The following is a 23,478-nucleotide window of genomic DNA, read 5'->3' on the forward strand; positions in this document are numbered from 1 at the left end:
ACCAGGCCCTCCCTGACCTTCCTTATGCCTGCTGGGCTGCACCACGAAGTCCCAGGCCAATGGGAACTCCAGCCTGTTCCCTCCAGGCGCCCAGCGCCACGCAGGCTGCACACAGCAGGACACTGCTTCAGAGTTCATGGATGCACGGGTGGAGCATTCCGTTTGTGCTTTTTAGGGTGTTGGAGGTTTTCTTTTTTTAAGATTTTATTTGACAGAGACACAGCGACAGAGGGAACACAAGCAGGGGGAGTGGGAGAGGGAGAAGCAGGCTTCCTGCTGAGCAGGGAGCCCGATGTGGGGCTCGATCCCAGGACCCTGGGATCATGACCTGAGCCGAAGGCAGACGCTTAACTGAACCACCCAGGCGCCCCAGGGTGTTGGAGGTTTTCAAGTGAAAACAGGGCACAAGAGAAATGTGGACAAGGGAAGCCATGGAAAAGTGGAGGGTGGGGGGACACCCCATCCCCGAGGGCAGGGTGGACGTCCGCCCCAGGAATCTGGGAAGGAGGACTCGTGGGCAGACGGTGCCACTGACGGGGGACCCCGGACCATCATCTCTGTGTGCTCACATCCCCTAACGAGTCTGGGGACAAAAGCCACTCATCTGTTACCACTGAACTTGTAGAAATAATGTCATCTTATTTCCATCAATCTGACAAAAGCAACCATCCTGTCTAGGGACAGGGGAACATGGGACACTGGCACCTGGCTAAGCACCCTAAACAAGGTGCTCACGTGGGGCTGGTGGGGGTGCACTTCAGTTCCCAGCGGCACACACAACCCTCCGAGCTTCCAGAAGCCACAGAAAATTGGACTCACATTCCAGCGTTGCTTTTTGTATCAAGGTGAACTCCGATAAGCCGAATGGAAGGCAAGGTTCTCCCAGCTTCGACTCAGCTTGGGCCTGGCTTCTGGAGTTCCCAGGAGCTGCCCTGTCATTACGGCCACTTCACCGCTTCCATCTGCCTTGGTCTGTTGCCGCTGTAAACAAACCAACCTGCCGTCCCTCTGGGCAGGGGCTGTGACACCTCCCTGGTCGCTGCCATCCCCAACCATCTGGGGGAACCGTAAAGGCGACTGTGCTGGGGGCTGAGCCCCAGCACCAGAAGACTCAGGAGCCAAAACAGGTTTTATTCAGATCTGTGGTTGGTTACAAACTTGATGTTTGGTCACAGGTCCCAGAAGGCCATTATTCTGAGTTTACATGGAAATACAAAACTCGACATGTAAAATTTGAAAACTTAAAAACAGAAACAAAGGCTTGGTTTAAAATGGCTGTTGAGAGGTTTTCCCTGGTGCGTCACCCGGATGAACGAAGGTGCCTGAGACCCTGCGGGGAGGACTTCTGACCGTGAACGCGTAACTGAACGTTTAAACGTCATCACAAAGTTAGGGCCTTTGCACCTCGTTTTACTGAAGATACAAACAATGCCTGTGACCATCTTTGGTTGCAGCCCAGACGATGCCCAACTCCTGGCCGCGTCCCCTCCGCCCACAGAGTATGAGTGCCTATCCCAACGAGGCAGTGAGGCTGGGCCACCACCAAGCAACGTGCTTAATGGCTTGGGGACGGGGAGGGAGCCAGAGGTGAAGCACCATCCCACTGAGCATCTGTGCTCCCGGAGGATCTGTTCTCCTACAGAGTGGAATTGTATGGCCCAGCCTCGGAATTGCCGGGACCGCGTGGAGAATGACCTTCACTTTGCCAAATGTGATGGGAGGTTAGGAACCAGAGAACCACCCTCTAACTTTCTCAGGAAACTCCAGGGTTTTGGATTCTTCTCTGGAACCAGAGGCTGAGCTACTGTCCTGCTGTCGCCAGGGAGAGGAGACTCGCACCACTCTGCCAACCTGACGAACAGCGAGGCCCCACCTGGGGAGCACTGCCTCCCAAGCTTCACACAGCTCGACCCAGGATGGTCAGAGGAGAGAAAGGCCTCGAGAGCCATGTCACTGCAGGGCCCGGGGACAAGGGAAGCAGAGAGGAGCAAGCGGACGGGTCCAGGGCTGTCCTGTGAGACTAACAGTCCCGTGGATGCCATGCTCGTCCTTGCCAAGCCTGGACCACACGCCTCCTGTTTTAGCTTCTCTTACGCACGCCTCTGTGGCTGCAGGAAAATGCCCCGTCACTCAGAGGTAGCCCCAGGCTCAAGAGAGGGGCCGCATGGCCCTCTTGCTGGCTGGGCCAGGGCAGCGCTGGGCCGAGGTCAGAGCTGATGCAGCTTGCTCCGCTCGGTCAGCAGCGTCATGGCCACAGCGTAGAGAAGGTAGCCCAGCACGAGGAGCAGGGCACAGGCCAGGGGCCCGACACAGAACAGGGAGGCCACGAAGAAGGCCAGAAGCAGCGAAAGCAGTGTCCGGTAGCTGCCCAGGAAGCGCAGGCTGAGCCTCGGGCCCCGGGCCCGGCTGACTGTGGACCCCCGCGCCACGGGGCTCAGCAGGTGCCTGCCCGTCAGCCCAGGCTCCATGAGGTGGTAGCGGCAAAAGCTGCCGAGGAAGTCGGCCCGGGAACACAGGGCTGCCATCCGGCCTGCAAACTGGGGCGCAGACAGAGGTACGGGCAGTGGGCACGGGCAGGGCCGCACGCTCACCCAGCCTCTCCCCGAGGGCCACCCGCCCCCCGGCACTCACCCTGTGGTTGATGGCGGACGACAGACGGAAGAGCATGCGGACCAGGCTGGCGATCTCGTAGCTCCGGATGGGCTGCAGCTCCAAGTCCCCCTGGTACTCGATGTCAAACCTCCGCAGCCCATTGATGATCTAGAAGCAGGATGAGAGGCGAGCCCCAGGGGAGCCCCGGCCGAGCGGGCAGGCCCGCAAACACACCTGTGTAGACGCGTCCAAGACGACGGGGGATGGGAGGAGCCCTCCTGGACCTGGACCTTACCTGGTACCGGCCTAGGGGCGTGAGGATGAGCCCATCCTCTCCCACGATGCAGTCTGGAAGCTGCTTCTTCCCGTTCTCATCTTGCGTTGTCCCCAAGGCGAGCGTGAGCTGGGCGAGCTGGGCCTCGCTGAGCTGTTGGGGGGTGGGGGTGGGGGGGAAAGGCTCTGGGGAAGCTGCGCTGCTTCCTGCTTTCACTTTCCGGGTGAAGGGAGGAGATGGGGCTTCAGCCCTGGGCCTCGAACAGCGACCGCGAGGGGACCCAGACAGGACACCGCTGGTACAGGCTACACCTCCCACAGGCTCCCACAGTGGGGAGGGGGCGCGGGGGGCAGACACCAGGGAGGGAACGGCCCCCACGGCTCGTACTCGGAACATCTGGCACAGGTACTCCAGGGCCTTCTCTAGGTACTCGTCTGTCTTGCGGACACTGTCCTGCCCCATCTCGTCCAGGTCGTTGGCTGGGTAGCAGCCGTTCGTGTCTGTGGAGCAGAAGCCCAGCCACGACAGAAAGGGGCGGCCCGGCGTGCTCTCCCCACACTGGTCGGAGATGGACTTGGCGGTCTGCTTGGCCTGCGTGATGAGCTGAGCCAGGCGCAAGACCTGCGGGGCGCGCGGGCCAGTCAGCCAGCTCCGGTGGGCCGCTTCGTGCCACCCGGCCACCAGGAGACTGGCAGGTGGCCCTGGGGCAGCCCCCGGCAGGCCGGGATGGGCCAAGAAGTTTTTAAGACTAAGACGTGCATATTCTAAATGTGAAAGCTTTCCAACAAATGTTGCCTTTAGTATCAGAAAAAAATTAAGACCTCAGTGAAAAAAAAAGGGTAGGAGCCGAGCAGCGTCCAGGTGACACCCAACCTTAGCTCCCCGCCGCAAGGCGTGTGCGCCACCCGCCCCCCTGCAGTTCCCACAGCCTCCGGACGGCCGTGTGGCCCGGGGGAGCTGCAACTCACCAGCGTCCGGACCTCGGGCCCAAACATCGGGGTGTACTTGCAGTCCTGGCCCTCCAGGCTGTAGACGTGGCTCTTCACCTTGAAGGAGGTGTCGGTGACGGCCGGTGGCCACGTGGACAGGAAGCTGCCGGTGAAGGGGGGCGCCGTGAAGAGTCGGTGCTGGCGGTGTGGGATGACGAGCTCGGGCTCCAGGAACAGCTGCTCCCCTGGAGAGCACAACACGAGTCTGGCTTCAGCTTCCACGGCACCCAACAACCCGTCACCACCGGCAGGCTTCCTGAGCGCCCGTGGAGGCTCCCGAGGCCCCTGCAGTCCCCACCAGTCTCCACGGGAAGGCCGACGTTCACAAACGAAAGCCAGAGAAGCTAACGCCCGAAAGAGCCACCTAAGACCTGACTGGAACCAAGACTGCTTTCTGACGCCACCACCGAGTCACCAGGGAGATGGAACCCTGCACTCTGCCTCCTCTCCCTCTGATACCCCCACACCTCCCGCCCGGCATGCCGGGCCTCAGACCTGCCCCCCGGCCACTGCGCACCAGGAGCCCCCACGCCACCTTGGCCAGGCCGCCGCAAGCCTGTGAGGCACACGCAGGGCCCGTGGGTCCCTCTCTACGTACCGCCCCCCTCTCGCGAAGGGCTTACCTTTCTGGATCATTTCAGCCAGGTTGGGCTGGGCAAAGACTTTGGCCACTCGGAACACCATGAGTGCGTTCTTGGGGCTGACCAGGTCGGTGCGGAGCGCGCGGCTCAGAAAGCCCACGAAGAGCTTGGTGTACATGAGCAGGTTCTCCTGCACAAAGGGCGCCCTGGGGACCCAGGCGCTGCATCAGGGGCCACACCTCCCACTGCGCCCCACCCCCCTTCCTTGGCTTCCAGACTCTCCCTAGCCATGACCTCCTGGTGGCTGAGGGACCAGGGAGGCGGGGGAGAACCAGGTCTCCTGTGGATGACATAGTCCTCCCCAGGATGAGGCCCTTCCCAAGAAGACAAGGCCTCTATGGCAGAGCACTAGTGAAGAAGGGTGGCGGGGGTTGAGGGGCAGTTTGGGGGTGGGTGTGAATGGACCCCTGAGCGGACAAGAACAGCAAGGGGATAGCGCAGAGGGGAGAGCCACCAGCTGTTTCTGCGGGAGACCAACCCCGGGGCCCAGGCAACACAGCCCAGTCAGGGCTCAAGGAGGGGGTGGCCTGTCCCACCCGAAGAGGCCCCCCCCCCCCCGCTGCCAGGAGGACAGCGTGCCAGGGCTCACCATCTCTCCGACACACACCGGGGCTGGCAGTCACTGGTCTGAGCCTGCTTCTCGGGTGCATACCTCCAGGGCTGCAGGTAGCTCAGCCACATCTCCAGGACCTGGTGAGACACGTGTGTGCTGAGGACCTTGCAGCCGGCACTCTGGTAAGGCTGTGGGGCCGGGGTTTGGGGCCAAATCCTTGGGCGGCCTGGAGCCCAGCTCCCGGGAGGCAGCTCGGGTGAGCAGGGATGAGTCTAACTGTGGGACTTCCCCTGGGGGTGCCACCAGGTTCTGGCCTCTTCCCACCCGCTGCCCTCGGAGGGCCCAGGAGGGAACTCCACACACCTTCCCACGATGTTTATTTTTTTATTTGGTTAGAACGATTTTTTAACGTGCACGTAGCTGACACACAACACTACATTAGTACTAGCCCCTGTGACATCGAGGCCCTCCAGAAACACGGAACATGGAGTGCTTCCCCCCAATGAACGGGTCAGGTACAGCTCGGTGAGGCTGGGAACCCACCCGGCATGGACACCTGGGGTCAAAGTCAGGGCGCACAGAGTTTTTCTGTACCTGAGCGGTGGCTCTGGAAATTCAAACGAGCAGAACGTGAGCCCCCAAGGCCTCCTCACCAGGCCTTGGCAGTAACAGCTGATCCCTCCTGCGTTCACCCCCCGGGACCTCCCTCCTGGGGCACACACAGGGCAAGGGCGGCGAGATGGGGCTGACACTCACAGCTCTGAACGATGCATCCAGGGGCCAGTGGCCGAAGCAGTGCTGCAGGAAGAGGTAGAGCTTCTGTTGGACAAACCTCGGGACGGCGGCCCTGCAGGGGAGAGGAGGGGAGAGGGTCCCCTCATAGGCGAGCCCAGTGTCTCCCGTTTGCAAGGGCCAGCTCTGCCAGGGCGAGCGGGGGGGCACTCCCTGGAAGTAAGGTCTCCTACTTTCGGCCCATTTTTCAGAAAAAGAAACCAAAGTTCAGAGAGGTTAGGTAATGTCCCAAGGTCACACAGCACACATGTGGATGATCTAGTGAGGCTCCTGTGACCACCTCTGCTTGGCTCTCCAGACACAAGTCACCTGCTCTGCTGGCCCCAGTCAGCCTAGGAATCAGACCACCATCCCGGCTCTTCTGACAGAGGGAGGGAGGAGCAGAAGGGAAGGGGGGGGAGGGCGCAGCACAGAGCTCAGTCTCCAGTCACAAATGAGCCACTTTGCGGCGAAGGGGCTCCCAGCTCACGGGCTTTCCTGGGCGTTCCGAGGAATGTGGTCACTGTAGAGCTCCCACTTTGCCCACTACTGGGGAGGAGGGGACAAGACAGGGCAGCAAGATGAGGCCTCTCTGGCCAGTCTGGCTCTTTCTACCAAAGAGGGCAGGCCTCGAACGAGAGCCCTGAGTGGGGGTGGGGAGATAAACCCACGGTGATGTCCCACCTGCCCCACCCTGCAGAGGCCTCACAGGCCATCCCCTCACACCCCAGGGACAGGTCACTGCGGGCAACCTGTGTGCAGGACGAGGCAGCGGCAGCCAGGGGCACGGGAGCCCTGCACACGGCCCTGTACCCACCGTTTGAACTCCTCCAGGGGGCTGGTGGCGTGGGAGTGGGCGGAGGGAGAGACCTGCTCGGGCTTCAGGCTGTTGGAAAAGGCGTGCAGATGCTTTAACAGCAGGCGCACCACCAGCACGTGCTCCTCGGTGGGCGTGAACGACTCCTAACGTTGTGGGGGGGGGGGGCAGCGTCAGGACCCAGGCCAGTCTGGGGTGGGGCCCCCAGGTCTGGCCATATCCCGCCCAGAACCGCTTCTCCCCCACAGGACGCGTGGGCCACCCCCAGGGCCCTCCCCGCACCTCATTCGCTGGCCCCGAGACCTGCTAAGAGCACCTGCAGGCCCAGGCAACACACCTGCGAAGGGCTTCACTGTGGGCTTCAAACCCTTTTGTACCCTCTGTGGCTGACTTGGGTCTCTGCTGCCCATCCAAGTCCTCAGGGGGCCCCACCTTCTGGCCAGCGAGAGGAGCAGCAGGGGGCGAGGTAGGCGGCATCCCCAGCCCCCCGCCCCCCAGATCTAGACTCCGGGTCTCCTGCCTGCCTCCCAGGTGTGTGGAGACAGCTCCCTGGGGCCCCTGGCTTCCCTTTTCAGGCAGAAACATTCCCCAGTTCCTTCTCCCACTGCAACCCCGACGACTCCCCGTCCTAGACCCGCCAGCTGGGGACTCGGCCCAGGGTGGCCCTTCTATTGCTAACGGACCTGTGGTCAGCACGACCCCCAAGACAAGAGCACTCTCAATCTGGTGAGCTGAAGTTCCGATTCACCAAGTAGGCTCTTTAAAACTCAGACCTGAGAGGACAGCCTGCCTGCTGGCTGTGCCATGACGGAGAACAGGGTGGTCCCCTGACTGGCAGAGGATGGCACCAGCAGGCCCCAGATACCTGCCAGCTCTGGGGTGCCCAGGCATACTCCTCTCCCCACAGTCACCAGCCCCAGGCCCCTGGGGCCTCCACAGACTCGACGGAGGAGCTTTCAGAAGCCTAGTCCGGATCCCGACAATGTTGCGGCTGGCAGAGGCCATGCCTCCTGGCACGGCCCAGGCACCCAGCCGCCGCCCCGCCACGGATCTACCTCCACGGGCCCAGGCAACGCACCCCACGCCCAGTGTGCCCACGCAGGGAGCTACAGGGCTTTGTGAGAGCGGCTGCTGCTTCTCTGTGTGTTTAAGTCTTTGTGTGATGAATTTGCATCATTTGCAGAAAAAAGTGTAAGATACTTTCACAATAACGAAATTTCAGAGGGCACTGATGCCAGGCTGTAATCTAGCCCCTGTGCCCCCAGGGGCCTTCCCCTTTCTCATTCCTGGGCCCTTGCCGACCCCGCCACTGTCTCTGCGACAGAGGACAGAGCATCCGCGCTGAACCAGAACTGCACCCCCTCCTCGTCCGCACAGGCCCTTCCCGTCACGCTGGAAGCCCCTCGGGCTATCTTCCCGCTGGGGGAAGCCAAACCTTTCTTCTGACCGCCTCCCCCCCCACCCCCGAGCCAAATCCCCACGGGAGCCTGGCCACAGCTGCACGTGGCCTCCTCCAGGTTCGTGCCCCTTAGGGACATGTTCCCAAAGCCTGGGCCATTTCTTACTGGGCCCAGCTCTTAGCTAAGCAACCTCCCCTGCCATGGACGTTTCTCCAGGGATCCTGCTCTGAGCCAGGTGAGACCTTCCCCAACATAGGATGGAGTACTACCCGCTTCTGTGCTCAGCCCGCCCCTGCCGGCCCTTCCGGGACCATTCTCTTCCTTCTTCCCAGCAGCTGCTGCTTCTGAGCGGGAACCCTGTGTGTGCTCACCACCCCATCCCAGCAAACTGATTTCTCATCTTGCGTTCAAGTATCTGGTTAAGTGTTATTGTGTGCTCCCACTGAGGGCAACTGGACAGACCCCTGGCCTTGAGCATGGATCTAGACGCATGCTTTCTGCCCAGACATCGTGGTGGTCACCTCGTGAATCGTGAGCTACCAGACTCCATCAGCCCTGAAACAGCCTGCAGGTCCGAACCCCACCTATCAACCTCAAACCCGCCCACACCGGTGGTCCCTGCCTAAAGCAGACCCGTCTCCACGAGGCTCTCACCCACTCTTGCCCGCCTCTAGAGGAGCGCCCAAGTCCACAAGAGGCCAGGGCCTGGTGTGCTCAGGAATCGACAGCCTCTCCAGGCGGGGGGGCCGAGCCCTTTCCTCCCCGCCCCTTGGCCTCACAGAGGCTTGGGGTCGGCAGAGCCGCACCACCATGAGCCGCGGGGTGTCCCTATGCTCAGTTAGGTCCTGAGCGCCAGGCCTGCACTGCAATGGGGAGGGCCGCTGCAAAGGCCGCACTATTTCCACTCCTCCGACCAGGGCCAAGCACAGAAGCCACCAACTCCCTAGAGCATGCGAACTCTGGTTGGCCTGGGGCTCGGCCAGGCCAATCTGGTGGCCCCACCCCCCAAACCTGGGCTAATCTGCCAAGCTGAGGGCCAAGGCAGGCCAAAGATGGCCACTCGCCACCATCCCCAACACACACTGGCCTTGCTCTGTCTGGAACTGGTCTGAGTCACCCCAGCCGGCCCCCGGCAGGCCCCTCGCTTTACCACTGCACTGCCATGCGCTCCATGGCTCACACCACAGGGCAGGGGTGAAACGGAACAATAGGAGAGCAGCCAGTACTTGGTAGGCGTGGAGGGCCTGGAGGCTGGGCTGGGCGGGGCTGTGGGGGGCGCTGGACACACTGAGTCGGTAGTGCAGAACCTCCAGCTGAGAGACAACAAAACAGAGAAGCCGAGAAGAGGCGGGGAGGGCAGAGGGCAGGGCAGAGGGCAGGGCAGGGGACAGGAGGGGAGAGACCGGGAAGGGGACAGCAGGGAGAGAAAGACAAAAATGAGCCCAGAAGTGAGGAGAGAAACAAAAAACAAAAACAAAACAAAAGCACATCAGTGACAATCCACACCATCAGAGCCCCGCAGCCTCAGGCCAGCGGGACGCCACCCTCTCAGCAGCCCAAAGGGGCCCTGCCTGGTGGGCAGACCAGAGCCAGGCCTGAGGGCCGCTCCTCCACCTGCCAGGCAGAGACGGATGCTCGAGGTCACTTGGGCAGCCTCCTCCACGTCACTGGGCCTGAAGGTCCCTCCAGCTCCCTGAAGTCGGCCTGACTCACTTTCCTGCCAGAGGGTCCTGCCCTCCCCGACCCCCGTGTGTGCGGCACGTGCATGCTGCACCCCGCCAGGACCCCGGGGGCCTTGCTGGGACACATGCCAGCCACCAAGGCCCTAAAGGCCCCGAGGCTCAGAAAAGAAACTTCTGAGGAGCCCATTCCTAATGGAGACCTCTCTGCTCAGGAAAAAAAAAAATACGTCATTTATTGGACTTCCCTGGGTTGTCCCAAAAAGAAATTTACCAAATTGATATATGATGTGGTCACTTCCTAGGTATCAAAGATCCAATCAGTGGCCCCTCCTGAATGGTTCTCTCTGTGGGGGCTGATTCCCAGGGTGGCACGGAGGCGAGCAAGGCTCAGCCCACGAGGGCTGACGCCCTCCACACCCCACATTCCGGAAATCGTTACAGGTGGCGCAAACACTCATGGTTTCGAATTCTGAGAGATCCATCTCTCCCACCTCATCAGAACTCCCTAACTCCGGACACACAGAGCCCTTCACTAGTCCCAACAGGTCCCCGAGAATCTGTCCATGGCCACACACACCCAGAGGCAGCTAGAACCCTGAGGCTGGGACAGCCTGGGACATGGGCGACGACAGCTGAGTTGGCAAAGCTGTCCACTCCCAACCCACCGTCTGCCCTCCCCGCCTGCAGTGACAAGGCCCGCTAAAGCAGTCCCCCTTCAGCCAAGCACAGCCCAGAGCCGGCCCTGGCACACGTCCTGCCCGGTGAGGGCCACGCCTCCCACTGAGTACCATGCTGCGTGCAGGAGAGGTCAGCATGCGTGCGCCAGGCCTTGAGGAGACAGGCGCAACCAGAGACACGAAGAGCAAGGGCAGGAAGGAGCACAGTAAGGAGGGGTCTGCCCTTCAAGGTCTTCCTCTGGGCCAGACCCCGGGCTTAGCCGCAGCTCAGTGGGAATCGGGGAGCCCACGGTTCCCTGCTGGGGACCTGCCCAGTCTACAGGAACACCGGGCAGGCCCCACAGCGGCCTGCAGGAGTGTGCGGACTTCAGCGACCAACTGCCTTTCCAGAAGCCCTCCTCAGTAAGCTGGGGTGGAGGAGAGGCCCAGGCTCTATGGAGCAGGCATCCACTCTGGACCCAGGCTAGGCATGGAAGCACTGCGGGACCTCTCAGAGCTGCACTTCCTGCATCTCTAACGTCAGGAAACAGTGACCCCAAGGCCAGAATCCCACACGGCACAGCACAGGCCTGGGTAGATAGTACGGAGCCTCAGAAGGAAGAGACCTCCGCAGCTGGCTTTCTCCACTTCCCACACACCAGGTTTACTAAGGTTTTGTTGTCAGCCTCAGCAGGAGGCAAAAAAAAAAAAAAACCCAAACAAACAACAAAAGACCACAAACCCTCTCCGGATGCCTGGTGGGGGTTTCCCAGTTGTCCCCCAATACCAGCCACTCTGAGCAGCTCTCACCTGCCCTCTGGTCTGGCCAAGAGGAAGCAAACGTGGGGAAGAAGGGGAAGGCCCCCCTGCCCCAGCACGTCCGGCCCGCCACTCCTCCCAGGTGACAGCCAGCCTAGAGGACCTTTGTGACTGGCAGGTCTGCTAAAGATTACAGCGAGCGTGCCCGCACTAGCTCAGAAGACAGAAGGAAGAGCCAGGAAGGTGATGCAGCAAAGCAGCCTCTGCCTCTGCAAGACCAAGCCACATGCACAGCGGCTGAGTGAGCCCCTCAGGACCCAAGGCGGAAGCCCGGCCCCCTGACCACCGTGCACCAGCCAGGAACATGCAAGTCCACTCTGGAAGCAGGAGTGGCAGCGCGGGTCCTCAGTGACGCGAGGGGCCCAAGGAGTCCCGGCTTCCCCTCCGTCCCATGTGGTGCCAAGGACAGAGATTTGAGGTACTCTGCACTGCACTTTAAGAGAGCAGCAGTTGGGGGTGCTCCCCAAACCAGTACTCAGCAGAGAGCAGGGAAGCAGAGCTGGTTGCCGAGACTCTGCAGCGGGAAAAGAATTGCTCCATGCTGCAATCGCAGAGGGAAGGTTACAGGGCACCCATACAAATTTCAGGCCCAGGGAGTCTTAATTCTTAAGGAATCTCTCAAGCATTCTGTCTGGCATCAACAAAAGCAACATCTAAGAGGCAGCCCAGAAGCGCACAGAAGCCACGGATGGCGCAATGGGTCACAGGCTGAGGCTGCCCCCAGCAGGGCCCCGGTTCGCGTGTTTCAGGCTGTTTCATGGAGTGTGAACCTAGGTGCCCGCCCTGCCTCTTATTAAGCAGACAGAGCCGTTCTACCCTGACGAGTCCACGGGGCAGCCGGCCCCCGCGGGGGCAGCTTGGGCACCCAGGGGAGCGAGGGCTGCCGGATGCCACCTCAGCAGGAAAGCAGGAGGCGCTGTGACAGTAGAGGGGACAGACCCGGCTGTGACTCCCAGAGGCATCCGTGACTCTCCTGCCCCCCCCACAGTGCCACAACCTCATCCATTCCGGCTGCCAGGGAGGGGGCTCTGGAAGTAGCAAGGGGAGGACCCCAGAGAGGACAGGCCTCCAGCCCTCACCATGGAAGTCCACCACAGAACCAAACCCACCTGCTGTCCAGCACTGGAGTAAGGGGTGGTGGTGAGTTTCTGCCTCCCACCATCTAGCCCTTGAAAACTAGCTGAGACTAAGGACAAGAAGTAGCAGGTGGACTAGGGACACCCGGGCCAGAGCAGACAGGGACGAAAATGTTCGGCAACATACCTTGGCGTGAGGGGACTGCATTTTTTGGTACATCTCCAAGGAATAATGATGAAGCCACATTTCCACAAAAACCTGCAAGAGAGCATCGGGTGGTCAAATGATTTGCACCTACGGTGTTGTGACCATTCAAAGGGCAGTTCTTTTCAACAAACAGTGCTGGAAAAGCTGGGTATCTGCACGCAAAACGATGAACTTCCACCAGAAACAATAAATAACTCAAAACGGATCAGAGACCTACACGTAAGAGCTAAAACTATAAAACTCTTAGAAAAAAGCGTGAGGACAAAGCTTTATGACATTGGATTTGGCCACGATTTCTTAGCTAAGACTCGAAAAGCACAGGCAACAAAAGAAAAGAGATCAATCGGACTTCATGAAAATTAAAAAAATTTTGCATATAGAAGTCACTATCCAGAGTGAAAAAAGCCACCCACAGGATGGGGGAAAGTATTTCCAAATCATGTATGTGAGGAGGAATGGATATCCAGAATACATAGACAACTCCTACAACCAATCCAACCACAAATAAATAAAGCCACTCAATTCAAAAATGGGCAACGGACTTGAACAGATATTTCACCCGACGACATACAAATGGCCAATAAGGACACAAAAAGATGCTCAACATCACCAACCATGAGGGAAGTGCAAATCAAAACCACCGGGAGACACCACCTCACATCCATTAGGCGGGCTCTCATCAAAACCAGAACATCATGGGCGTCGGCACGGCCATGCACCCCTGGTCCCCTGGTGGGAACGTTTGACGGTGCAACCGCCAAGGAACACAGTACGGTGCTTCCTCAAGAGCATTAAGCAGAACTACCACACGATCCAGCAGTTCCGCTTCAGGGTATATACCCAAAAGAATTGAAATCAGAGTATCTAAGAGATTTTTGTACATCCGTGTTCATAACAGAACTATTCACAATAGCTAAAACATGCGAGCAACCCAGTGGCCATCCACAGATGAGTGGAAACACAGGAAGTGGTAGATCCATACGACACAGTATTATTGAGACTTAAAAAAAACTTGGCAACGTACTACCACATGGATGAACCTTGACGGCGCTCTGCTACACAAAACAAGTCAGTCACAAAAAGCATTAATTACCATATGATTCTGCTTCTGAGATCCTACAGGAGTCAAAATCATAGCCGCAGGAAGCAGAATGGAGGGGGCCGGGGGCTGGGAGGAGGGGGTATGGGAAACTTCTGTTTAATGGGTACAGTTTGTTTTACAAGATGAGGAAGTTCTGGAGATTCCTTCCCCAACAACATGAATATATGTAATTCTACTCAACTGCATACTTTGATGGTAAACTTTATGTTATGTGTATTTTACCTCAATTCAAAGAAATTTTTTCCTCAATAATTAAAAAAAAAGAGTGAGCATTAGCGTTCTGGTCCAGAAAACAACCCTCCAGCATTTCTGCCCCATAAGCCCATGTCCTGGCCACAGGCCCTCCTCATGCGCTGGCACAGCCCAGAATCCACATTAGCTGGGGGCACCTGAAGCACCAGGGCCCCTCTGCGAACAGGGAGGCTGAGTCCAGCCATCCAATCTCCCGGTGCGGTCTCAACAGCGACACGGAGACCGCTGAAAGTGCAGCAGCCCATACACCAAGAGTTATGTACGAGGCAGGAGGGACAGAACCCCATCTTATCCATGTGTCAGGCTGTCAGTAAGTGATGCTCGTGGCTACCAATTCCGCCCCGGCGTCGAGAACCAGCTGAACCTCTCCAAGGTGCATTTGGAGAGACAGCCTGGCCTGGGAGGGAGCCAGCCCAAGCCTGCATGAGAGGCTGGAGCCTGCACGAGGGCAGACAAGGGGCCCTACCACCTCCCATGTGGATCCCCCAACCCGGAAGGGATAGGGGCTGCCAGCCAAGCAAGGTTAGAGGCTTTGTAAGCCTTTTCTGGCCAGTGTTATAAAAACACTACTGGGGCAGGGGCTCAATATCCACCCAAATGAGGAGGATCACAGGAAACCTTTCCAGCATTGTGGGAGCAGGTCGGAGACGTGCGGTGTGGGGCAAGCCTGCACGCACACGGGTCCAGTGGAAACTGAGCAGCACTCATACCACCACGAGACAAAACCCCACAGTGAATCCTGGGATGAACAGCACTGCCAATGACATCCAGGTTAGACAGGTGGGCACGTCACAGCAGGAGAACACCAACAATTTAGAAGCACTCTCAGGCTGAGGGCAGTGTTTAGGCCTCTGCCCCCTGGGGCGGAAGGTGATCGGGCAGTTTATTTTGAAACAGAAGACGAGAAGGGTTTCCTCACTCTCACCTGGAGTAGAGTTTCAGACCTCCAGATCTCATGGGATGCAGGGTCTGCGTTCACAGACGTCTGATGAGAGATGTGTCGCTTCAGGAGGCTGGTGTGGTGGAGGCCATAGGAAGCGAAGGGCATGGCTGGCGTCCTGAGGGACACACAGAAACAGGCCTCCGTTAGGGGGTCCTGCCGGCACAACCAGGGGCAATATGAATGGGAACATCGGTGGCAACTGTACCCACTACCACCTGCTGAATCACAGGACGGCCCCCAAATCCACCTCCCTAGTGCAGAGCGTGCACTGGTCAACGTAAGGGATGAAAGCACACAACCACCCTTAGGCAACCATCCTATTAAAAACTGATTTGGCTGGCGATAATCAAGAGACACTAACACCACTGATAATTACATAGTCTCAATGTATCTTCCCAACAAATCCCTCTTGCTAATTAACTTGGCACAAAGTACCCATTTAATTTTACAGTAGGAAAACCTAGCCAACACCCCCCTGGCCCAGTGATCAAGACAATGTCACCAGCACACAGACTCCATGGCCGCTGGGCCTAATCGCTAGGAAACACCAGAGAACTCGCGATAAGGGCATTCTGCACACCCCTGGGCTGCACCAGTCCAAAGCATCAAGGTCAGGAAAGATGGGAAGCCGGAGGGACTGTTCCGCACTGAAGGGGGACCAGAGGTAACTGCACGCAGCGAGTGAGCCTGCGCTGGATCCCAGCCAGGTGGCAGACGTTAGTGGGGTAGCTAGGGCAGCCCGAGTGGGGTCTGAGGATGAGACGGTGGCTTGGCAGTGATACCGATTTCCTGATTCAGATAAAAGTGCAGTGGCTGTGTAGGAGAAGGCACTTGCTTTTAGGAAATACACTCCAAAACATTAAAAAATAGCAGGTGTTGTGTCTATAACCTACTCAAATGGCCTGGAAAAAACATGTACAGATAAACAGAATAAAACAATTCAGAAAGGCAGAAGAAGGATCTATGCAAGTTTTTTGTTATTCATGGCAAGTTTTAAGTCTGAAATTCTAGGTTAAAATAAGCCAACACAACTGGGCCCGGAAAACAGCCTGGCACCTGAAACCTGCCTCTGACAGGGCGTGAAGCTGGCCAGCCCGGGTCCTTCTCGGCCATAGCATTACCAATGTCTGTGCAGCCTCTCCCCACTTGCACGCCCCCACCTCCTCCTTTCAATCCCCTTTCCTCGGGGGCATTCCTGTGCCAGCAGGAAAGACCCCACCTCCCAGGGAAGAAGGTGCACCAGCAAGGTTGAGGAGGGTGAGGAACATGGGGGGCAGTTCCCGGGTCACAAGTGTCTCCTGGGGAGAGGCGGCCAATCGGCCCCTGGCTAAAGGCCTCAGTTCACCCTCAGGCTGAGGCTGGCTGCACACTCCCTTCCTGCACGGTCTAGCCACAGCCCAGCCTGCCTGGATTGGCACAAAAGGCTCTATACCCCAGGACCTCTGGCTCAGGCCAAGACCTCGTCCGGCAGCCTACACAGATTCCTCCTGCTCTTACTCCTCCTCACATCAGCCCTGCTGTGGCCTGCCTACAGGCCCTTTCCCTCCAGCACCACCTGCCCAGTGCGACCGATCAGCTCTGGTAACATCACTCTGAAACCCCCGCCACCGCTTCTGTGTGGGACTTGGATGCCACATGTAGGGAGGGCTGCTATGGGCAGAACACAGCCCACTCCCAAACCAAAGCCAGGCCTTGTCCATGGGGCCACAGGACCTGCTCACTGCAAACCCAGGCCCAGACATCCTCCTCACCCCCGCCCTCCGGTCTGTGCCAGGGCAGCTGGGGTTGGGGGATCTCAGGCCTAAGAAACATTGGGGCACCCGGGACAAAGAGTGGCACTACTGTCCCTGTGAGCAATGCCCACTGCCCAGGCCACTCCCCTGTGGAAGGGCCAGACTTTACAGGCTAGCTGCAGGGATGGGCCGCCCTAGGCCAAGAGCCAGGGCAGCCAGAGAGCCTTACCTGGGAGCTGGTGAGGGGCTGGGCCCCCCGGGACTGGAGGAGAGCGGGGGGAGCACACTGCCTTCTGTGGGCAGGAACCATGACAGGTACCTGTCCACGAGGATGAAATAGGCACAGTCTGAAGTTCGTATGTGGAGAGCCCCAGGGAGTGGCTGGAAAAGCAAATCCGCATTGGTGTGTGGCTCTGTGTGCCGTCCCCTGGCTGCAGACCCCAGCAGCCTCAGGGCTCAAATCAACGAGCTCTGGGACATGGGCCACATCCCAGGGGCCTGACCACAAGCACCCAGGGTAGTACCGGGAGACAAGTTCCCACCACAGGGGGCCTGACTAGATCCCAGAGTCCTTTTTAGCATGCAACCCCTTCCCACAGGAAGCCCCCCAACTACCACTCGGGGTGCCCAGGTCAAGTGTGCCCACCGGCCTGTCATCCTGAGTGAGGATGGCTTGAGCAGCAAAGGCTGGAAGAGGATGCAGAGGGCAAGCCAGAGAAATTCGAAAAGACATGGACGATAAAGAAAGTCCTAGGCCACAGCCCGCACCCTCCACAGGGGTTTTGGTAAAAAGCTGCTCAGGGGCACCCCTCCTGTACCTTTTGAGTGATGAGGCTCAAAGCAAAGAAGAACATGTAGTACTCGAACGGATCTGATGGCAGCGTCAGGGGGCAAACGGGCAGGGCTACTGGGCCACCCCCAGCACTGTGTCCCGGCCCCCCATGGCCTCCCCAGCCCCGCGGGGCTGACAAAGGATACTGAGGGCCAAGTTCAGGCCGAGGCCCCCCGTCGGGGGGAACTGGACCTTGTTGTGGTACAGAGGGCTGTCAGGGAGCACACGCTCCTGGATGGACGCCTTCACAGGGCCCTGTGGAGACAGGGAGTTGGGTTTGTGGGCAGGCTCCGCAGGGTGCCCCCGTGCGGTGCAGCCTTTGGGAAGGGCTGCTGCGGAGGCGACCAGCACACGGACCCTGCCTGGGGGAGCACTGCTGTCCTCTGGGTAGCGCTGGAGCAAGAGGGCCTCCACTCAGAATCGCTCACACTATCCTCAGGAAGATCCCCAAACAGCAAGGGCAGCAGCTGTGTGTTTCTGAGCCTCGTCAAGGGCTTCAGGCTCCCCCATCTCCTTTGCTTCCGATATCCACCAAGCAAATCACCCCTCAATTTACCACTGAAGGACTGGAAACTCAGAAAAACAGAGCAACTGGTCACACAGCCCTGCCTGCCACTCAGCCAGGAACAAACCAGGTCACATAGTGCCTTCTCCATGAGCAGAGTTGGGAATGATGCCTCCTGGACCCTGAGCAGACACCATGGCGTTCTCTTGCCCATGGCTGCAGCCCCCAAGCCCTGCCCAGCACCCACCACCGCAGCTGCTGTGCAGGGCGCTCTGCCCTGAGCACGACGCTCACCCCACGGCTTACTTACAGGCAGGTAGGAGACAGGAAAGTCAAACTTATAATCTTCAGCCTGAAGCTTATAAACCAACTTCATCATTGGGCCACTGAACATGAAATTAAATCAACAAAAACAAAGCAATGAACTGTAAACCATCTTGCTTTGACTGTTTCTTAACTTTGAGAAATATAGTGCTTTAAGAATGCGATCACCATGAGGAAACATCCAGCCCCTCTCAGGTGACAAACCTACCTACCCAGGGTCTAGAAATTCCATCGCAATGCTGTATTCCACAGGACTCATGCGTCCCTGTAAGTAGCGGAGGTTCCAGCCGACAAGGACACCGTCCAGGCTGCCAAAAATGCTCTCCACCAGCCATGGGAAGATGGCATGCAGCTCCTGAAACGGTGTTTGGGGGGATGGCTTTGACCAGTGCCCATTGCTGGGCTGTGTGCCATGGGGGCCTCCTGCCCAGTCCAGCGCTACACCCCAAGTTGTCCACCTCCTTCACTGAGTGTGTACACATGAACTGGAAATTTCCAGGGTGAGAATCTTTGTCCAGGCTGGCTTCCTGGGCTACACTTACTACTTGATAATTCTGGGTATGGCTTAAATAAAATATATATTTTCAGTGTGAAAACCAGGGTTTCTCAATCTTTTGGGCTGGACACGTCTTTGTTGGGTTGGATTGTCCTGTGCAATTTGGGAAAGTTACCAGCATCACTGGCCTCTACCTACTCGATGCCTGTAACACCCTCTCCTGTGTGACAGCCAAAAATGTCTCTAGACATCGCCAAGTGTCCCATGCAGGACAGAAGCACCTGTGGCTGAGAACCCCTGGTTTACATGTTGACATGTTTAAATGTGTCCATAAATGTGTCCGATACTAGGTCAGGCCTCTTTGCAGGGCAGTGCTCAGAGTTGGGAATCAGGGGCTGTGAGAATGTTTTTCAAAGACTATGTGAGACATGCCCTAAAGAGATGCGAGCAGAACTGTACCTTTGCTGGAAAATCTTCTATGACTTTAACCAAGTCTTGGCACCGCTGTGCAAAGGGCTTATTTATAGAGTCAGCTTTCAGGCTAGCCTAGAAGATAGAACAAACCAAAAAAAAAAATCATGAGCATATTTACCTGGCAGCTGTTTTCTGGCTCAAATCAAAACAGAAACCCAAGTGATAGGTAGGAGTCAGACACGCCATGGGCATGGCTCCCCAGCATCTCGTGCATCAGGTCATGCGTGTGTCAGTGGCCTAAAGGATGCAACTAGGAGAGGCGGGGGTCCTTTGCTCTCCAGACAGCCAACTCTCAGGCTTCTTCCCTGCACCCTCTGTCAGGCATCCCCAGTTACGGCAGGGTACTACACATTTTCACGACAGAAGTGACTTCCACCCAATCCAGAGCAGGGGGTCAGCTCCAGGGTCAGCCCCGCAGCCAGAAGAGGACCCTTATTGTGTGGGGCACCCCTCACAGACCACAGAGTACTCCCTGAGTGTATACACACGAACTGAAAATTTCCCTGTGATGACCACCCGTGATGACACCACTGTGATCATCAGTGAGGATGCCCAACAAAACAAGGGAGACAGCAGAAGCCCTCTTAACCAAGCTCTCCTCTGTTCAGGAGATAACGAGCCAAATGAATTCATTACCTCAAGAAACAAGGCAGGCTAGAAATGACAGATGGCTTTAACCAAATGTCGACACTAATCATGAAGGCGATGGATAAGCCAGGGAACATTCAAGACAAGAATGAAGGAAATCTACCCAAGGTCGTGGGGTGTGGATTAAGATCAGGAGGAAATGCCAGAATTTGAACCAAGAGGGCTTTGCCCAAGGCTATCTAAGGCCTCAGCCACCTCCAAATGAGGGTGGTGTCTCAAGCAGAGATAAAGATCTGGGCTGTTGCAGCCACGCACTGTGGGAAGGTTCCCTGCATGCCTGGCCTCTACCCACTGAATGCCAGTAGCACCGCATGTGTTGGCTCTAGAAGGGGCACCAAGGAAGGATGTCCTTCTGAATAAACGTTTACAAAAAGTATCTTCTGGGAACTGAAATAAAGAATCCTCACACCATGGCTATCTGCCTCACATGTAATTTCCCGGCGTCATGTTTAATACTGAGAGTGCAGTCCTGCCAATTTCCAATGATGACAGTTACGATTATTAGAATACCCCGGGAAGTGTGTAAAGATATACAAGATGTGGAAATTCTGATGTATATCCTTTCAAAAGTAGTGAAAATGGATTTGAATCAACTTACCTTGTAGGTGAGAAACTCATCTTGTAGATGAGAAAACCAGGGCTCAGGGGTTCAAGTAAACCCAATGTCCTACACCGGAAGGGGCCAGGGTCAAGTCTAAGGATTCTAACCCCCAGGCCAACTTCCTTCACATGCCCTCAAAAAAACCCCAGCAGAGGGGCACCTGGGTGGCTCAGATGGTTAAGCGTCTACCTTCGGCTCAGGTCGTGATCTCAGGGTCCTGGGATCGAGTCCCACATCGGGCTCCTTGCTTAGCAAGAAGCCTGCTTCTCCCTCTGCCTGCCACTCCCCCCGCTTATACTCTCCCTCTCTCTCTCTCTGGCAAATAAATAAATAAATAAAATCTTTGAGGGGGGAAAAAAAACACCCCAACAGAAAGTTCAGGTCAGGGGAAAGAACTCGCAAGTCCCTGAGCTGTAGACCAATCATCATGCTGACATTCCCACAGGCAGCTGGTACTTACCAGCAGAAAGCTGGGCTGCTGCAGGTGAGGGAACGCCATAGCAGCCTCCTGGGGGCCGCTGACAACGGCCGTCTTAGGAAACCACTGTGAAAAAACAAAGGCGACATCTCAACATCTGCCACACAGCGGATTATATTGCCTTACAACGCCCAGGGGAGTATTTGTATAATTCAATACACTCTGCACTGCCGAATTCCACGTTTTATAGAAATGCCGGTCTGATGCAGTCTGCAATGGCCAGCTTCAGAGCCAAGTGTGCAGTGGCGAATCCTTGGTAACGCTTGTACAGCACTTGCTGGGTGCCTGCTTCTAAGGACCCTCTGTATAGCTCCTCATTTAATCCTCAGGGGTAGGCAGAATTTTAAAGATAGCCCTCCAAGATTCCTATCCTTGGGTATTCAATCAAATGCTCATCTAGGTATTATGAAGGAATTTTGCAGATATGACTGAAGTCTCAAGGGGGCGGACCATAAGATACAGAGCAGTTCCAGCTGCCGGCCAGTAAGGAAACGGGGACCTTAGTTCTACAACCCGAAGGAACTGGATTCTGCCAGCAACTTGAATAAACTTGGAAAAAGATTCTTTCCGAGGGCTTCTAGGTAAGAACAAAGCCAACCAACACCTTGATTTCAGTCTTGTGATATCCTAAGCAGAGAACCCACTGGAGCCTGCGTAGACTTCTGGACTATAAACTCTGAAATAATAAGTGGATGCAGTTTTAAGCTGCTAAGTTTGTTAAGGAAAAATAGAAAACATATATCCTCACAACAATCCTGTGAGGTCAATACAGATAAAAAGAAGTGGAAGCAGAGAGGAGATAAGCACTTGCCCTCACTTGGCTGGTAAATGGCAGAGCCAAGATCCTAATACACAGACCTCTGAACACATCTTCCAGAGAGACAGGTATGTCACCTGTGCTCTATGAGAATGAATGGAATGAATGGAGGGGATGAGCAAGCTCAGCCGAGGGAGCTTTTGAACAAGCCATCAGAAAATCAGGAGCAACTCTCTAGATTCCTCTCTCTCTCTCCACCCAGGTCGGAAACTGAAAATAGCCAGATGTGGACTGAACAGAAAGGGAGCCTGCCTAGTCCCACTGACGATGCCTTCCTGGCACAGCTCTGCCCACAGCATGAGTAAGGGTGCTGAGGTGGCAAACAGAAGTGTGTGTGGATGAGGAAAGACTAGGCGCAAGGAAGCTGTGAGGCAGTGGAGGAGTTGAGAGGAGATGTGAATCCCTGCCTCTTGACAATAGAAACACCTCCAGGGTTTTTTCAATTCTCTGCATGACACTAGCTATCAAATTCAGTTTTAAGGAAGACCTCAAAGGCCTCAGTCCTGAACCACTGTGATTAAAATGACCAAAGCAAAATAACCAAAGCAGCATAAAATCCTGGCCTGTTTGCAAAGGGCAAAGCTTTAGAGATGATGAGGTGGAAGTACCTCCTTGTTCAGAGGAAGCCTGCACTGGCATCAGCTCAGGACTGAGACCCAGAGGCGCCAAAGCAAAGAGTCTTTCCGAGAGAGGGCAGTGTCTCCTAAGGCCCTGTTCTCTAATCCTACCCCAGCCAGGCTCCTCCATCACACCCTTCTCCACTATGTACACCAAGTGTTCCCTTCATCCGCCACTTTACAGCCACTTTCTTCAGTGGGTCCTTCGGATCTTTTGAGGTTTCTTCTCAGAGTAGCAACGCCAATCATGCCAAGCAAATCACATTACTGCCAAGGCCTCCCTCTGGCTGCGCTCTGAGAAGCAGAGAATGCTCCCATTTGCTGCTCACAACTGCCCTGTGAAGTGAGCACCGGGATCTCCATATTACAGATGAAGAAACTGAGGCTCAGGAAGGTCGGCCCACACAGGGAAGATGAGTCGGGTGAGAATCCACACCCAGCTCTTCCTCCCACACAGCTTGTTGAGCCTAAGGCCCAACTTCAACTCGAATCTCTCCTTCCGCCAACTCGTTCAACGAACGTAAACCGGGCACCCACCAGGACGGGGTGTGCGAGGCGCGCGAGAGGATGGCATGAAGGCGCAGCCGGGCCCTCGGTTTCCCAGCCGGCCGGCCAGACAAGGGGCACACACACCAACGCCCGGCCCGAGGCCTGGCTCGTTCAGGAACGGAGATGGCTTCGGCGGAGGTTCGGGGGGACATAAGACCGTCCCGCACACGGCTCCCAACACTCACCTGTGGGACCCATGAAGTCGCTCGCCTAAGGGACGAAGACCGCCATTCGGCTACCCGGCACCGAAATGTCGTCATCAAGCTGCGCCTGGCGTCACGCCTCCCCTGGCCTGGCGGGAAACACACCACCAACTCGGCCCGCAAATATCTCAAAAGGCGCGTGCGCAAAGTGAAGGCCGGCCGGGTTTATGGGTTACATCTCTGAAGGCGCGTGCGCAGTGGGGGCAGCAGCGTCCCTTAACCCTGAGTTCTTGGACTGTAGGAACTGTAAGAAGCGCGCGTGCGCATAAAGAGAATGTTTAGTAGGGTCCTGGAGGCGCGCCCCCTAATGGGGAACGGGCGCAGAATAATTGTACGCTGCAATGACCTTCTTCTGACAGGCCTTTATTGAGCGCCTACTATATGCCAGGCACTGCGCTGGGGCTGCTGCCCAAGTGAGAATGACCA

The 23,478-nt window shown here is 56.9% G+C and overlaps 1 protein-coding gene across 3 annotated transcripts; it reads right to left on the bottom strand.

Annotated features, from left to right (window-relative positions):
- Positions 1-1,111: 1,111 nt before the first annotated feature.
- SMPD4 (sphingomyelin phosphodiesterase 4) lies at positions 1,112-23,186 on the bottom strand. 3 transcript variants are annotated; one of them, XM_028094932.2, is made up of 20 exons: positions 23,035-23,186; positions 20,849-20,932; positions 19,125-19,211; positions 18,382-18,524; positions 18,156-18,231; positions 17,487-17,595; positions 17,327-17,379; positions 16,738-16,889; positions 14,758-14,890; positions 12,458-12,529; positions 9,264-9,350; positions 6,638-6,783; positions 5,806-5,896; positions 5,086-5,186; positions 4,479-4,642; positions 3,835-4,040; positions 3,254-3,487; positions 2,888-3,019; positions 2,632-2,760; positions 1,112-2,537 (listed from the first exon to the last, which is right to left on the bottom strand). In XM_028094932.2, the coding sequence occupies exons 1-20, from the start codon at positions 23,107-23,109 to the stop codon at positions 2,208-2,210; spliced, it is 2,604 nt and encodes an 867-aa protein (XP_027950733.1). In that variant the 5' UTR covers positions 23,110-23,186; the 3' UTR covers positions 1,112-2,207. The 3 variants fall into 3 exon arrangements, with proteins under 3 accessions (XP_027950733.1, XP_027950734.1, XP_027950735.1); XM_028094933.2 differs by lacking the exon at positions 20,849-20,932; XM_028094934.2 differs by lacking the exon at positions 9,264-9,350.
- Positions 23,187-23,478: the final 292 nt, after the last annotated feature.

Source organism: Eumetopias jubatus, unplaced genomic scaffold (genome assembly GCF_037043125.1).
Source record: "Eumetopias jubatus isolate StellerSeaLion01/CBP00866 unplaced genomic scaffold, mEumJub1_p1.0 scaffold_16, whole genome shotgun sequence".
Classification (NCBI taxonomy): domain Eukaryota; kingdom Metazoa; phylum Chordata; class Mammalia; order Carnivora; family Otariidae; genus Eumetopias; species Eumetopias jubatus.

Excerpts from the sequence above, each read along its gene's own strand:
- SMPD4 (XM_028094932.2), bottom strand. The coding sequence starts at position 23,109 with ATGACGACATTTCGGTGCCGGGTAGCCGAATGGCGGTCTTCGTCCCTT. Across the intron at positions 19,212-20,848 it reads AGCAGCCCAGCTTTCTGCTG|GCTAGCCTGAAAGCTGACTC; the intron begins GTAAGTACCAGC and ends TCTATCTTCTAG. Across the intron at positions 5,897-6,637 it reads CCCCTGGAGGAGTTCAAACG|GGCCGCCGTCCCGAGGTTTG; the intron begins GTGGGTACAGGG and ends TCTCCCCTGCAG.